General features: G+C 41.1%; 1 protein-coding gene across 1 annotated transcript; it reads left to right on the forward strand.

Moving 5' to 3' along the window:
- Positions 1–343: 343 nt before the first annotated feature.
- On the forward strand, positions 344–13,757 carry lonrf4 (LON peptidase N-terminal domain and ring finger 4). Its single transcript, XM_082504620.1, has 12 exons — positions 344–1,399; positions 2,867–2,985; positions 4,479–4,601; positions 5,599–5,787; positions 6,002–6,119; positions 6,349–6,430; positions 6,621–6,735; positions 8,004–8,125; positions 8,240–8,398; positions 9,292–9,454; positions 9,539–9,688; positions 10,914–13,757. Exons 1-12 carry the CDS (start codon positions 1,102–1,104, stop codon positions 11,061–11,063), a joined length of 1,788 nt encoding a protein of 595 aa, XP_082360746.1. The 5' UTR covers positions 344–1,101; the 3' UTR covers positions 11,064–13,757.
- The last annotated feature ends 3,845 nt before the right edge of the window (positions 13,758–17,602 follow it).

Below are 17,602 nucleotides of genomic sequence, written 5' to 3' on the forward strand. Positions count from 1 at the left end.
CAAAAAGTGTGCTGTTTTTGAAGCAGGCAGGAGTCATGATGTGTGTCGCTCTGAGACATAAAGAGTATGTGTATTTGGCCAGTTGCAAATTCCAGCTTTATTTCATTGACCTAGAGTAAATGCTCTGCAGCACACTGCATTTTATGTAATGATGTAATGGCACAAACTGTATGCACATTTTTAGCTGTGCATAGACGTTAAGCTGTGTTTGTGTTGACCTTTTGTTTTAAACGACAAACAGGATGGACAGAACCAGGTAATATGCACTGATCCTTTCACCGCACCCCCTCGGAAGTTATTACCCTTAGCTGGAATTCCCTGCTTTGAGGCAAGGTAGTTTCCATAATTTTCTCCACCCTTGGATTTATCATATCCACCATTTTTCCCCTACTCACGCTATACCATCAACTCGTGCCCTGGGGTAGTTTAAATGTACAGATGAAAATAATAGGAAGCGTAGTCGAAGGAATTATGTTATGAAACTCGGCATCGTTGGGTTTCACAACAGGGTGGAAAGCCATTCACTTCACCCAATCGGGTTGCTCGCTGCTGCGTCACGTGATCTTTATTTATGTAACGCAATGGTGTTACACAGTCACCTAGCTTCGTGGCCGCGGAGAAGTAGGCTACAGGGGTTAATAGCGGACTCGGATTACTAAAGAGAAATAACATTAATGTGCGGATTTACCGACCTCGATCGTGCGGCGTGTTTGGATTTTTGGAGCGTCGAGGAAACCGGCGCATTGGACTGGGAGCCGAGAGTCTTTTTTGAAAAGGGAACATGGCATTTGTCCCAATACAAAGACTAAGTTAGGGCTGAAAACGAACAATGTCACTGAATGTTTTGAACACGAAAAGAAAATTTGCCAGGTGAACGTATGAGGACTCAGTTTTGCAGCCGGACGGAAAGCGGTGTGCTTTAGGCAGATGTGTGACACTATTATTAGTGCATCGCCAGCTGCCAGCATGTAATTTAAAGGGTCCTTGCAGTAACAATACCGCCAAACCGTCTATCTGCAGTGCTTTGACGAACAAAGCGACAGTTCTTCCCGTGGGACACTGTACTAGTGACATAACCAGTAAAAAAAAAAAAAAAATACAATGGAAATGCTGGAGTGCCCCCTTTGCCTCTGTCTGATGTGCGAGCCGGTGACCGTGTCGTGCGGCCACACGTTCTGCCGGAGGTGCGTCGGGGGCTACCTGCCTTCCAAATGTCCGCTGTGCAAAGAGAGGCTAAAACAAAAGGAGGTGAAAAACACGAGGAACAACGTCTTGCTCATCGGCGTCGTGGAAAAGTGCTGGCCCGAAGAGAAGGGGATGAAGTGCCAAATTCAGGAGAAACTCAAAGCCACCGAGTTCGCGGAAGCGTTACGCTTAGCGAACGAGGGGCTGAACTTAGGTAAGTGACACACGTGAGAGGTCTTGACAAGTGCAGGCACACATAAGTGTGCGTGTGTGTTTTCTTTCTTTCTTTTTAAGTGTTTGTTTGATTTATAAATACTATTATTATTTTCCGTGGAATCAAATTACTTTTTTCCTCCTTTTCTTCCACTTTTACGCACTGCACATACTTTGCTGGTGTCCAGTGATGGATGCAGCCCCCCTAAAAGCCAAGTACCCGGGTTATTAAGAAGGTTAATAGAGAATGCAAAATGATCAAACATATTAAACCATTTGATTGAAACAACAAAGTAATTTGTGATTTGTGCTGAATAAGCAAGATGCAGTGGAAGAAACATCTGTCTCATTCAGCTGTATTACGCAGTTAAGCATTATGACATAAGGTGAGATGTCGATTGGATAAACGTATCTGGCACAGACTCGGTCGGTGTGTGTGCTTCTTTTATGCACCTCTGCAGGAGGAGGGGAATTTAAAGATGTTTTGTAATATTTTAAAAACTAAACAACTGCAGCCTTGCAAGCTGTTATCTGTGCAACTACTTACCTTCGGCGTCTTTTGCATGTGCGGTTGATTTTTTTTCTTTTTATTTTCTTTTTTGGTTCATGCAGCCACAAGGAAGTAAAAGGGTCTGCTCCTGCCTTAGATGTGTCGATCAAGTCAGCAGGCGCCCAGGGGATCATGAGAGTGTTAGTGCTATGGGGAATCAGTTGAATTAACCTTCATGTTCGCCTCCTCTGCCAATCCAGTTAAATACTTCTACCTACCTTGCTCCAGCATTGCGGGCTCTTGTGTAACGAGCTCCCTGCAGATTTGTGAACTAGTTTTTTCCCCTTCTTCTTCTTTGTCTTTTCTTTTGATGATTTCTCATGGCACCTGTTCACTTTCACTTGTTGTTTCAGAGGATCATTACCAAGAACTGACTTTGTGTTTGCAAATGCTTATGTGCATAACCTTGCAGGTTCTTTTGTAATGACTAGTCAAGCAGCTTTAGGTAACAATGTCACCAGGAACCTAGAATGCACACTAGTGTGTCAGCTGAAGCTAGAAAGTCTTGAATGGACTGGAATAGGAGATGACTGTGCACATATGTGAAGCAGAAGGTGCAGATGCTGTCGGCGCCAGGGGGGTGGAGGGGCTCGATCAAATATTAATTATCTTTATATAGCGTGCCCATGTGTGTGTTATGTCAGTGATTGAGGAGTGGCATTTAATTGCATTTTTTTGTTTTATATGGTCAGTAGTGGTGCCAAAAGCAATTATTTCCTTAAGACGGCGCATCATAAGTTCTTGGATCGATTTCCTCCATGCTCCAGAAAGCAGAATTACTTGTTATGTGGGCCTGTTACTACCTGATGCGTGTTTCCTCATTTGAATGTTTGGATTGTTTTAATTTTGGCCACTTCTCCTCAAAAGCTCCACACACCATCATCCCTCACCTATCTCACCTTTTCTCACTTCCTCTAGTCCCAGACGACCAGAGTTTGAAGGTGTTCAGGGCCGAAGCGAACTTGGGCCTGAGGCGTTTCTCCGACGCTCTGACGGACATCGACTACCTCTGCTGCCTTCGCCCCAGCTGGACGGAGGTGAGAACGGAGCGGAGCCAGCCAGACGCAGTGTGCCTTTGCTGTCTGTGTGGTTCTTTTGTCCGGACAACAAAAGCTGATCTGTTGTAGGGAACATTAACAGTGCCACATTTATAGCATTTCACTGCACTCTGGTGTGGGAAAGCCGAATCTGAACCTGCACACCCTCCCACTGTCGGCTTGGTTTTGTAACATGCATGCTACGGCACAACCGTAACTGCAGGAAGAAGGTGTTACCTCATTTCATAATTTGCCTTACCATGTCGACTTGATACATTTGAAGCAATTCCCCTGCTTTTATTGATGTTATGTCATTCACAATGTTATGCAAACAGCTACTTATGTCATAATGTCATTTAATCACTCCATGCCAGTGGGTGACTCACTGCTAATGCAGAAAAACATACTGTACAGAGTCCATTATTGCATTGTTTCTGTTTTTATATCTAAATTTAGACAAAGCGGAGGTTATTGTACTCGGCCCTAGAAATCCTAGGAACATGGTTTCTAACAAGATGCTTACTCTGGGTGGCATCACCTTTGGCCTTTAGTAGCACCATGAGGAACCTTGGAATTGTTTATGACCAGGATATGTCCTTCAGCACACATACTAAACAAGGACTGTCTTCATTCATTTGCACGATATCTCTAAAATTAGAAACATCCTATCTCACCTCTGCTGAAAAACTAGTTCATGCATTTATTACTTCTAGGCTGCACTATTCATTATTAGTATCAGGTTGTTCTAAAAATTCCCTGAAAAGTTTTCAGTTGATTCAAAATTCTGAGTACTGACGGGGACTAGAAAGAGAGCATATTTCTCCCATATTAGGTTCTTTTCATTGCATCAATGTTAATTCATAATTAAATATAATTAATTAAATCCTTCTCCTCACTTACAAAACGTTGAATAATTAGGTCCCATCTTATCTTAACGACCTCCTAGTACCATATCAACCCATTAGAGCTCTTTGCTCTCAGACTGCTGGCTTTCTTGTACTTCCTAGGATTACTGGGAGGCAGAGCCTTCAGCTTTTAGACCCATCTTCTGTAGAACCAGCTCCCAGTTTGGATTTGAGAGACATACATGGTCTCTGCTTTTCACATTAGGCATAGAACTTTCCTTTTTGATAAAGCATATAGTTAGGGCTGGATCAGCTGACCCTGTAATAGGCCTAAGCTGGTGCTTGTCTTATTGCTGGCGTTTCTTTCTAATATTAGGGTCGTTACCTTACAATAGAAAGCACCTTGTCATTGTGATAGTTATATTTATATAGTTAAAACTGAATTGAACTGAATATCCAGAGATGTTATTTTACAGGAAATGTTCCGTAACACCATCATTTTACAGTTTGACTGACTCTGCCTCTAGTGCAGAAAAAAAAAATCTGTAATTTTGCAACATACTTCATGTAGAGTTTTTGTTTAAATGCTCTGGAGGTCTTTGCTTAAACAGACACCAATGTGCTGATTGCATCATTCTGTTTGTGCAGGGCTCCTTTCATAAAGGGAATGTACTGTTGGAAATGGGTCAGCAGAAAGAAGCCCTCATCCACTTCCACCGTTGCCTAAAACTTCAAGCTGATTTTGTTCCCGCAAAGAGCCAGATTAAGAAGGTCTGTTAAACCTCCCAAGAACTCATCAGTGAGAAATGTAATGTAATTCAAGTTGAAGAGCACATGCGATTCCTTATGTATAACAGGATGTAGCACAGACATAGACACTGCTAAATGAAAGGCTGGAGTCATAGAAGGTTAAAGCAGCACCTGCAATAGCATTCTGCGCAGAGTTGCGCAAATCATTTAAAGAACAGGTGATCTTAAGAGATGTTTTAGGATCTGACCTGAATTTTTGATATGTGTGAATGTATGATTTTTTTTTTAATTATAGGTCACACCATGGGTCATATGTTCAGAAGGGAAACATACCTCTAATAACAGATGCAATCAGTTATTAGAGAGCTAATTTTAAAGTTTGAACTTCCAAATCAGTTTAGATTTAGTTTGTTTCTCTGTGTGTGTGTGTGTGTGTGTGTTTAAATCAAACAACTGAATGAATGAATAGATAAATAAATAAATATAAATATACATGATATCACTGTATAATATAACCCATGATTACAGGCATAATTCCCTTGTAATTAAATGGAACTTTAATATTTTTTATTTGAAATTACAATATGGTTGTATTTACCTACAAATACTTAAAGTTATGCACGATAGAATAAATTTGTAGTCATTTTTTTACAAGAAAAAAAGAAATAATTATATTGTAAATACATGTTAAGCTGGGCATCATTTCATAGAAACTTTGTGAAATGTAAGGAATATGGCACTTGTACGGGCTGTATTATGGTGCAGGTGAAGTACTTAAATTTACTTAAAGAGTTATTATTTCTTTGAAAAAAAGCCTTTTTACCCCTTTATTCTAGTGTACCTACCATAAAATATTAAAATTAATACTTAAAATTAATGTTCACACCCCCATTTTAGCTTTATTTGCATTTCTTCACTTAGGTTTTAGTGCAAGAAGACTGAACTAACTTCACTGTGATGACAGTGAGGTATCATGGCACATTTTCTTTTTATATTGATTTTATTCTTACAATGGCAGATCCTGGAGGCAGAGGGAGTGGAAGTGCCAGAGGAGATGCCCTGCATTTTGCAGGCAGTGTCCGAGTACCTAAAAGAGCCCTGTCCCATCACAACCCTCGGCAGCTCGCAGGGGCCGGTTCATGCTGAAGGCTTCAAACATCCTCATGGAGATAAGGGAGAAGGAAAAGGGAGGAGAGATACACATCAGGTAAACATTTCATATGTAGTTAGAAAATGAGTTTTAAAGATTAAGAAAAACAGGAAAAAAAAAAAAACATGAGGCGTGTCAGAATTTGCAAATAGATGGCCGTAGTCCTGGAATTTCCTCTGTTTTAAGGTCCTCCCATGAGGTGAGTGTGGGGAAGCTTATGCACTTAAAAATAAATCTTAACAGATAAAACCTAATATCTGCTTTCTCCAAGGTGAAGCATGACACGGGTACTGAATGCTGCCTCAGCCTCTGCCAAGCGGTTTCCTTCCTCCCCGCTGCTGATGAGGATGAAGAGATGATGACGAGGAAAGAAGACTTGCACGGCAAGTGTAAGTCAATATATCGGTGCTCGCATTCATTATGATTTGACTCTCATCTTTAACATCGGCGTACCCAGTAGGAGTCATTTTTGTCTTTTGCAACTGCAAACAGCTTTCTCCACCCCCGCCACCCAGCAGATGGTTTGAAACTACACGATGATCGGGACTTGTTTTCCGAAAGGTCAAACTCACTGCAAACGTTTCAAGGGAATCTGTTTTTGTGTCTTTTCTCTTTCAGTCTTAGGTGAAAGTTATCACGAGAGAGAGAACGGCATGGTTATTCTCACCGTGTCAGACTTTGAGTGCCCTCTCTGCATTAGGTGAGTGTGTTGGACTGCTCGCTGCAATCAATAATGCACCGCTGTTTGTAACGAGGTCATATATCTGGCTGGTCTCGCTTTCCTTGCTTTGTCTGGTTAGTGTTTAGCACACATGCCAGCACTCACCAGATTTAACAGCTAAATCATACATAGCATAAACAGCCTAATGTGTTATGTCTGTCCTCTAAAGGTTATTTTTTGAGCCAGTCACAACTCCTTGTGGGCACACATTCTGCAAAAACTGCATCGAGAGGAGCCTAGACCACAACCTCCGCTGTCCACTCTGCAAACAGCCGCTGCAAGAGGTAACTAGACTGAGTGCATTTAAACCCAATGGGAAGAAGGCCAAACAGCTCCACTTTAAATAAAAAAGTACTTTTTTTATTATATAAGCTTTGTTAATGCTACCACATTGCGGTCTTCAGGCGCCAGATTTAGCTCAGGCACTCTGACATGAATCTTTTCAATGCTCTACTTTTGTGACAATGTGTGCAAAGATACTGGGCCTCATTTTCTAATAGAAATGTTACTAAGCACACTCAAAATCAATGTTGGATTTATGTTGGCCAATTTAATTCTTAATACTGTCTGTGTGTCAGTCAATCTGAATCATTTTAAACCAGTGGGCTCTGGCTTGCTACCTGCAATCTGCAACATACAACATGCTATCACACTCTTTTATCCCCATTTCACTGTTTATAAGGAAACACATTTAAATCTGTACCATTCAAACAAAGGAAAGAGAAGGTCTGGCTGAAGACACTGAAACAATAGTATCTGAAGAGGAAGGAAGAAAAGGCACACTTTCCAAAGTTTTTCCACAGGGGTGATCATGCTTTAAAAGTGGGCTGAAATAAATAGCAGCTTTGCTGAATATATTTTAACCTAATAAAGCTAACTGTGGCTGAAGAAAAAAAGGAACGTTTTAGCATAAAAAATACTAACAGACCATAAGAATAAGACACTTAGAGGATATGGCGCAGCTGGTCTGTTAGCCCAAGATGAAAAACTTCAGGGAATTTTTGAACAACACTCATATCAGTCGCTATATGCGGGACTACAGAGGAATAACACTGAAACTGAAGACATCCAGCACGGATTCAAGTTGATTTTAGTAAATGGGATGATGGGATGATACCTATAGGACATGTAAAATAGCCAAAATGAAGTAATCACACAGTTATATCAGCACAGTTATATTTTTCGACAGTAGCTGTATATACAGCTGAGACAAGACTTTAAAAATGTACTATATTAAAAAAAAAAAATCAATATTTTAAGGGTGGCTTCAGTAGAAATTACTTGTGCTGCTAATTTGCGTATTTGCATATTATATGCATACTTGCACCACTGCATTTCATGCTTCCATTGCTGGACTACTGCCACTGGAGTATCCGTAATCAAACACAGACAAATCAGTCACAGACAAATGTATATCTATGAGCACCCTGACACTCACATTAATGATGGAGCACAACAGTGCAAAGTATAATTTTGTTTAATGGTTGCAGGGTTTTTTTTTTTGTTTATTTTTTGCAGTACTGTAGTATCTTTTCTTTCTTCTCATTTCCAGTACTTCAGAAACAGGAAGTACAACCCCACAGTTCTGCTCCAGGACATCATGACCCGACTTTTTGCCCCCCAGTTGGCTGAGAGGAAACAGGTCCACGATGCTGAGATGGCTGAACTGTCAAAGTAGGCGCTTCACCGACACAGTCTACACCTAATTATTGTCGCGACTTTAATAGATTGTTTTGTCACAAAATAGCCCGTTGTCCTTACAGTTGTGGTCTTTTCTCTTTCTTCTAGTCTCACTAAGGACATCCCTATATTTATCTGCACCGTGGCCTACCCTGGAGTGCCCTGTCCACTGCATGTGTTTGAGCCTCGCTATCGGCTGATGATGCGCCGCTGCATGGAAACCGGCACCAAGAAGTTTGGCATGTGCAGCTACGAGCATGGCAGAGGGTATGCAACAGAATCTTCTACCTATTTCCACACGTAGCATACTGTACATCAAATTATGATGATGATGTTGGGATGAGAACAGTGGCCTATATGATTGCATGTGTATAGAAATTTAAAATAACTTTCTCTAGGCTGTCTGTGTGTGTAGAGAGATTTTGGGTTTGACATTTTCCCGACTGTGAAGCTCACAACAGGCTAGGTGGAACCTGATGGGAATGTCAGCAGGGCACCGCAAGTAGACAGCGCAGGGGCAAAGTTTAAATCACTGATCTGTGACCCTGAGGGGATGGGAAAATAACAACATGGTCACAGGTTTGCCATGAGATCTGCTGTGCATTTTCATCTGCTTCTGAATAGCGTGCCTTTCAAGATCACACTACAACCTCCAGGGCTGAAAAATAAAGCCAGCACAGACTGGAAAAAAAAATCTGTAGTTCCTTGAGTGGCCACTGGACTCTTGGCCCCAAAAAGCAAGTCAGTATCCAGAGACCATAGACACTAATGTTGAGGCTCTAAAATGTGGTCCAGAAACTAATCTAATCTAACTAATCCCATCCATCTGATATGTGTATATATACAGTCTGTGCTGGGTATACCATGTTCTTGTAGGGAGACAGCAGTCATGGTGGGACTTTGATGACCTTAATCATTTTTAAGTTATCCTCATCTTTGTGTCACAGGTTGACATGGTTTCCAGTTACGTTCTTGTGTTCCTTCAAGCTAATAATGCCTTGAAAACGCACAGAACAAAACTAGTTTATATTCATTACTATCGCAAAATAAGCTTTACTCCAACCCCCTCATATTCTTCCTGCATAATTTTCTAATTATTGCATTAAGATGTATTTTAATATGTTGAACCTAAAGACTGCTTTTTATCTCTTGTGCGTCAGATTCGCAGACTATGGCTGTATGCTGGAGATTCTCGATCTGGAGCTCTTGCCTGATGGACGTTCTTATGTGGAAACAATTGGTGGGAGCAGATTCAAGGTACTGAAAAGAGGCCAAAGGGATGGTTACCACACCGCTGATATAGAGTACCTAGAGGACATCAAGGTGAGGGTTTCTGAGATTACAAACAGCAGCATTTCTCTCTCTGTCTCTCTCTTTGTGATTGTTAATATCGTTGCGTCCTCTTAGGTTGATGGCAGTGAGTTGGAGCTTCTGCAGCGTCTGCACGACAGCGTGTACCAGCAGGCCCAGGACTGGTACCAGCGACTCGGCAGCCGCATCCGCGAACAGATCAACAGACAGTATGGTGCTATGCCGGATAAGGAGGACAACATTCAGGTTTGTGCTTTAAGTGTGACGTTTGCTCTGATAACCTTTGTAAAACTCATTTCCCTCACTCTGCTCAGTAGCCACTGCTTTTACCCTTTTAAATGTCAAATAGTGACCAGTGTTATCATGAGTGCAAAAAAAATCTAAAAGATTAATTTTTTTTCTTAAGTATTCTGATCGATGTTTTCATGCGTCGTATTAGTATGTAATAGTAATGTTTAAGTTATAATAGCAATAGCAAAAACACTGAGGTTTTGCCTCAGCACGTCATTGACCAGTGAGATTATGTAATTGCAGCTACGTCCAAATTTTATATTCAGATGTTGGTTTTGAGTAGTGTTTCTTTAAAGAATGGCTTTTCTTTTATCTTTCAGTCTCTTTAAATGATTTTGTGGTAGTGGAACAGAGAATTATCCAGAGTATTATTCAGTTACACTTAGGTTTGGGCGATTGGACGAATATATCGATCGTTTTTACAAGGGCGATTTATTCATTTATTTGCCAGTGGGTACGTTTGCTAATAATGATGCAGCTAATAGAAAAGTCAACAGAAAAAAAAAGTAATAGCGTTGTTTTAACAGCACCTTGTTTCATCTGCGAGCAAATGCACCCTCCTCAGAGTGCGCCCAAATGCTTGTTGATGGAGCTGCAGAAGCTGGTGATAGCCTAGCCTAGCATACTCAGCCGGATGGCGGACACGTACAAGTCGTGTTTGAGTACTTTGCTCGTACTATACGTCTGCACAAGTCACACACCGCTTTGGTTACATCCTTAGGTTTACCCTTTTTCGTCCCAAATGGGCTGTCAGCGTTAACGCGCCGTCATCACGACTAACATGATTAACAATTAACCCATCTGGAGCACAGACTGACTCAAAATCCCTGAAATGTCTGGATTTCGGGCAGTTTGTCCAAAGTTTGTTCATTCTGCGCTCCAAATGAGTTAATTGTGATGACCGCATTAACGCCGACAGCCCTAATTTTTTGGGGAAATTAGTTCGTTCATGTTTGGACTTCTGAGTTGTAGACGCGCAAATCCGTCTGTGCCTGATTACATTGCTGCGCCTGTCAAAAAGTCTGCACAGGCGCGAATGTATCGCCCATCCTCAATTATTGGATTGACGATTGTCGGTTGGTTGAGAGAATTTAAGTTTTCATTACCATCACAGGGTTATTGGACTGGTTTGGCACTTAATGTATTTTCATGATTACAGAGGCTAAACTTTCTCTTTTAGGCTTCGCCTAATGGTCCAGGATGGTGCTGGTGGCTGCTGTCTGTCCTCCAGCTGGACCCCGCCTATCAGACCACCGTCCTGTCCCTGAACTCTCTCAAAGATCGCCTGGGACACCTCCGCCTTGTCCTTGAGTACTTCTCTCAGAGCTAAACCCTCCAGCACAGTGGTACTGAGACCGCGGCTAACTGACACCAATATTATGCACAGCACATTTAAAAAAGAAGTGAAATCAAACAAATGCGCACACAACACATTTTGAGTTTCAGGGTTGGGTTTGTAACTATCCTGTATCGTTTCTATGGACTGTGCTCGAGTCACAACTGAAAGCCAGATCACCTGGCTGCTAGCTAAAAGCTTGTGATTTTTATCACACAATCCAGTTGGTCAGAGTCAGGTTTTTGCTCTTTTGAGTGCTTTATATATTTCTTACACCAGAATATTCTTCTGCGCACACACACTGTACATGCTGTACCAGTGAGAACTACAGGGTTGACCAAAGATTGATCATGAATTGTGGGGAAATCGATAACATTGCAGAAAACTAACACTGGGTGTCACTGTTTTACTCCAGTTGTTACATTTAGAAAATCATGCAATAGCATCAGCCCAACTGTTAAACGTGCATATATGATCTACTTCAGCTGCACTTGTTGCATTCAGAAGGAAGAGAGCTGAAATAAGCACAAACAGCAATCGGCACTTAATTTGTAGAGATATTTTTGCAAGACTATGAACCTCCAGAGGGTGAAAGTTCATGTGCCAAAATATTTTTTGGGGAAAATTCACAGTGATTGTCTTGTGCTGCACAACACTATTTGTAATGCCTGCATGTTAACTGCATCTACGCTATTGACTATGACTAAGTTTGTACTATTAAAGAATATTCTAAGATCCCTATTTAGCACTGGCAAATAATCCAGTAATTTATACTATCACATGGCAGCAACTTGAGTATCACTTTTTAAAGAGTAAAAGCTGCTGTTTTTTTTCTTTTTCAGTGAAATGATGGCATTGAGATAGCAGCAGGTTTGCATTATGCTACAAACCTGCGATTATGCATGCTGATGGTCAAGTAGCAGCACAGCACTGCATGTACGTGTGTCAGGTGTAAAATAACAAGTCACTCTTGACACAAGCCATTTTTTTCCACTTCTTTCTTTTTTCTTTTCTTTTCTTTTTTTTTTTTCAAAAGTAGATATGGTGTGTTGCCTGCACTGATAACAGTTACTGTAAAGTTTGAGTCTGTGTAGGTGGTGACACCTAACTCTGGCCCATCTACCACCAAAGTCGTGGTGCCTTTGAGTGCCTGGGCTGACCCACCAGCAGACCTGCAAGTCTTAGTTTTTACATGGCGTTGATGATGAACTGGGTGATCTTTTGTGGATATAGTGCTACATTCCGTGGAATGTTGAAGCTGTAAAGTAACATAGAACTAATTTACTAAACACTATAGGCTTAACTGGGTGATTTTAAAAAAGAAAAATTGATACATGTGCCATTGATATTTCTATATTAATTGCTTTATATAAATAGCTGGCCAACTTGTCACTGTGTTTATGTCTGTCTATATCATGGATGCTGAAGCTAGCCTTGATTCCTTTTATGCCTTTTGTATGGTGGGCAGCAAACTTTTTTTTTTTTTTTTTAACATTTCTTGGCCAACATATCACTTTAAATAATAAGAATTAGACCAGCAACACACTTAACAGATACAGTTTGTATGACAGCGAGTCAACACCCCGCTACAGAGACCGCTTAGATATAGCTTATGCTCAAAAGAAAAATTTCACATGCACGGTTGAGAGATTTGAGGTAATCTGAAGATGAGGGTAGAATCAGAGATGACAATGAATGTGCTACAAAAATAAAACACGAAAGTCAGTTTCCTGCTTCCAGACAATAAAGCTAACTCAAATCAGAAAAGGGATTTAATTCCATGTCCACAGAGGCGATTTTTTTCACCTCTCTGACTCAATTTCTAAGACAAATACTTTTGCACAGTAAAATCATTTTGGTGGGGCTTTGTTTTCTGATGCTCACCTACAGTCCCTCACACCTCTTGCATGTTTCCGTTTGTCAGTGTTATTGTTTGAAGAGATTTCCATGAATAGAATAATGATCTGTGTCGATCATAGTCAGCTATGTCACGTTAGTTTACCCTGCGCCGCTGTGAGATTACAATTCACAATGCTTTTGTTTTTTTTACAGAACAACTCATCCCAGTCTAACTCTTTGTCATCTTAGTGTTTAGCTGGTGTCCATTCATTGTGTAGGTTCAAACGTCTGCTAATGCATGCCCCCCCCCTTTACACCCTGGCAGCTGTTCATTGACATCGGTGCTACCGGACTGTCAAAAAAATGCCCACGAGCACAGTTAAACCAGTTTTCACTGAATCCACACCGTCTCCGATGCTGAACACGAGGCATAATCAGCAACCTGTTCTTGGCAGCGATTGCCCATGAGAATGAGCCGCACAGTTGTCTGCTCAGGAAAAAATAAAAAGGCTGTGAAAAGCACCATGGCGACTTGTTCCTGCTATGTGCTGCAGAACTTACAGGAAACGTTGGCCGCTGTGGTTGGACGGTCAGTGGTCTGTGGGCTGCGTGTGAACTGAAGACATGCCTGTTTTAGTACCACTCTGTCAGCAATGGGTGCATGCAAATCTGCCGAAAGCGAGAACAATGTGCGCCAGATGACGGATTTGCTTTTAAATCCCCCCACCCTTCAAGCCAAGAGCAGCGAATGATCTTGATCTGAATATTTCTTACCTGCTTGCCCACCCCACCCCCTCCCTCCCAGATTGAACTTTTTAAATGTTGTTATAAATAAAAAAAATTCTCACATTCTGCGTGATCTTCCTTTAATTTTGTGTCTGAGTGATTTGAATGTCACGCTGCCAGTTTTTCTGGCTACATTTCACGCCAAATGGGAGAGCCAGGGTCTATTACAATTCACAGCATGACAGAAACCGACACATAGGAAGAATTGATGGGAGCGAAACATGCCTCACATACTGATAATAACACACTTTGGCAGGGAAACTGTTATAATTACTGAGAGAACTGTGAAGTGCTGCAGCTGCGGCAGTGAGAAAGGAGTCCATGATTTCCTCTTGTGGATAGAAATTTAAATTAGAAGAGGTTGAATGGGTATTCCCTGTGAATATCCAATTGGAAGCTATTTCTAGATTAACTACACCAGCTCTAAAGAAATTGCAGGGGTTATGATGACTCACAACCTTCAGGCATTTCTTTTATTAATGGTGCATAATTCAAAGTTGGTTATTTTTAATCCAACCCAGACCTTATGTGTTAAATTGGAGGAAGTGACTGCAGCAGCACAATCAAAAATATGTTAATACATGTTTTTGTTGTTGTTGTTTTACATAAACTCTAAACCTGCAATAGCCTACATATACGTAATGAATCAAGGTTCCACCAGGGGGCAGTCTATACCCGCTAAAGACTAAGGCATGGCACTTCATAAACGAGGAAGGCTTCACAAGACTGTTATTATATTTTATTTTTCTCATTATAATCTCAGTCCCAAACTGATCACGTCCACGAAAATAGGGTCAGCGTGAGATTCTCCAATACAGAGGCGTTAATACAAGAAGATGAATGTAGATGTCTTTGAACAATAATAAGGGGGAAAAAAGCATCTGTGCAGCAGAAGTGAGGTATATTTCCTGCCGACGTCCTCTGCATAGGAAACAGACAGATAAAAAGAGGTTTCACTGGCTTCAGTGAGGTTCTGTAATGCAGCTCAGCGTCGACATCAAAGCCCATTACATTTGAAGAATGCCACAGCTTTTCTCTACTAAATTGATCCATCGGCTTGCGCTGACTCCCCGCTTGTGTATGACTGAGTAAGGATGACAGGCGTTTTGTAGGAGTTATCGCAAAGGGGAGAACTCGCTGTGACTCTGTGCGTGCTAGTATTTCTGCTGTTAAGAGAACCAACATTTCTTGACGGGGAAAAGAGAATCCCCTGGATATTTTGGTTAAATTATAATATATAAAAGTTGGAATTTTCTGTTAGGTAAGGGTCTCGGTGCAAGGCGACAGATAGAGGTAAAGTTAAGGCCCCGAGAAACAATATTGATACAAACAAGTTTGTATGCGCACGACTACTTAATAATTATCCCCCATGATTGTGGAACAACCCGCAGGGGCTTCTACTAAAATAGACATAGCCAGACAATATGGAACAAGAGCAGAAAAAGAGCATCAGAGAACGCATGCATGCTTTTGTTGTCCTGGGAACAAAACCCAGCCTGGAAAACCAACATGTCAAGAGCAGGATTATCAATTAGGAAGTAAAGAAACTTTCTCTTTGAAGAGAAAAGCATTTTTGTGTACCTTACACAGCATGAAAGACAACACGCAGGGAGCTAATTCCTTCAGATATAAGTGTAGTGAATTGAAGCAGCTTGAAGGGGAGTGGGAGATAGAGGAAAAAGAGCTCAAATTTGTGTGTGTTTGTGTTTTCTTGCTGTAAGATTAGTTTTTTAGTGTGTGTGTGTGTGTGTACTCATGCTCTCTTGTCGGGCTGAAGCTGATAAACCTAGCTTGTTTCTGTCTTTGTATAATCCTCTTGAGTGTCTACACGATGACAAACCCATGAGTACGCTGTTGTGTGTCAGTGGCTGCGAGAGCCAAGGTAAACATATTGGCTACCACCCTCCCCCAAGGCACATATTAAATACTTTGGTGGAGAGAAACACAAGATTTAAAAAATAAAAGAACAAGCGAGAGACAGCCTGGAAAGGAGCATCACGTCATAAGGTTAACCAGCCACACTCTGCTTTCTACGACACCTTATGAGTCAAGGCCTAAACTTGTGATTTGTGATAAGAACGAGAGAATTTGACTTTGGATGTTGTATGTGTGGATGCTAACGTGTCAAAAAAATAAAGATGGATTAGGTACCCCTCGGTGCCACTACATCTCTAAGGAAACACTGGCTCAGATTGAGTTGGTTTTATTGTTACGTGTTCTTTACATACTGCACAGGGAAAAAAAATACAATCCAAATGAAGCAGATTGGGATCACCTGCTGGCAGATGAAGGACAGGAGAAACAGGAAATGGTTGGGGCACCACAGGAGATGTGATGTCATGGAACTGGCTCACTGATTTGTAGAGCTAATGCCCACAGAGTCACACACCTGGCTGTGGGGCTGCTTTTGTATGGTCTGCATGCACGGCGCGTTGCTGGTGTACGAGAACAAAGAAAAGGGAGAGCTGAATATAATAACAAGAGGTTGTTCTAGGAATTAGTAGGAATATGAATGTGTCCGTGGTTGAGTTTCCACCGGCATTATGTGAATAGATGTTCAGAATTGTATTTGAGGGTCAAAGGCCAGCTGCTTGCTCCAAGATAAGGTTAATGACTGTTTTTGTGGAAGCTACTGGGAAGCTGGGCTACACTGTGTTTTTACTATACCAGCATGAGCATGTCAGAGGAAGTTCAGCCCAGCTTGACTACTCTGCTGTGTGGATGTTTAAAATTCCTGGACTCTTTAAAGAATGCATTTGATGAACTGGCCACTAACATTTAAATATTAATTTTGACACCCAAGTATATATCAATAAACCTCTTTTTTGATGACCATTAGAATAGTTTAAAGAGGCACAGACCACCCTCGCTAACTGATGCACATCCAGTCATTTTATTTAATAAGCAGGCCTGAAATATGACAAAAACCGCAGAGAAAAGAGCTGCAGTGGTGACTCTTGGTCAGCTTTCAAGGGGTAAAGAGTTGAACCTTGCCTGTACAAACTTTCGATGTATAGCCAGACACTGTTCAAACCCTCATTACTTTATATTATAGATTAGATTAAAGAATAATATAGGAACAGATTCGAGATTCATGTGTCACAAGAGAAAAAGGCATTTCTCTGTGCAATGAAATTCTTTCTTTGCTGTCCACCCACAGATGGCGATTAATATATACAATAGAATGACGATTGGATTTAAAAATGATTCATAAGAAACATAATATTCCTATTTGATTGAAGGTTGTTGCTATAAACTCCATGCTTAAATTTTCTTCCATTATCTGGTTAACCTAAAATACACAAAACAGCCATGTGCATTATATCAAAATTGTTTATTGTGAGGACTTTGAAGGAATGTAATAGATGGACATCCAAGTGTCACTAAATAAGTGTGTGCTGAACATGCAAAGTTTCAGCCACTTCAATGATCTCAGTCTGGCATGCACTCAAGGCTGTGTTCAGTTCAAACAGATTGAAGTTGGATATATCCCTACCTTGATTATAGTACAGTAAAGACATTTGTGTTTGGTCGATTATTTCTTTGTTGCAACAATGCTTCTTGGCAATAAATCTTACACAGTTGGAAATCCCTTTTATGTCCCCTTAAATGGTGTCAGATCTATAAGGAAAATACATTTGTGGGTTGAACAGCAGAGTTTAGTGTGTGAGTTGTACCCATGAAAAACTTGCCAGATCTTCTCTGCCAGTGCCAAACAGCTTAGTCTGTTCTTGAATCTTATTGTGAGCTTCTGGTACACCAGGTGCTGATAATCAGGTGCTCAATTGGATTTTGATTAGCTGCACCTGTGAGCATGGACCCTGCTGCAGCGGTCAGTCGGTGTCTGCTCCAAGCATGACACGTTTGATTGATCTGGATAGTGCCCATGCCATAGAGCAACTTCACTA

The sequence above is a fragment of the Aulonocara stuartgranti genome (genome assembly GCF_965226115.1).
Source record: "Aulonocara stuartgranti genome assembly, chromosome: 2".
Classification (NCBI taxonomy): Eukaryota; Metazoa; Chordata; class Actinopteri; order Cichliformes; family Cichlidae; genus Aulonocara; species Aulonocara stuartgranti.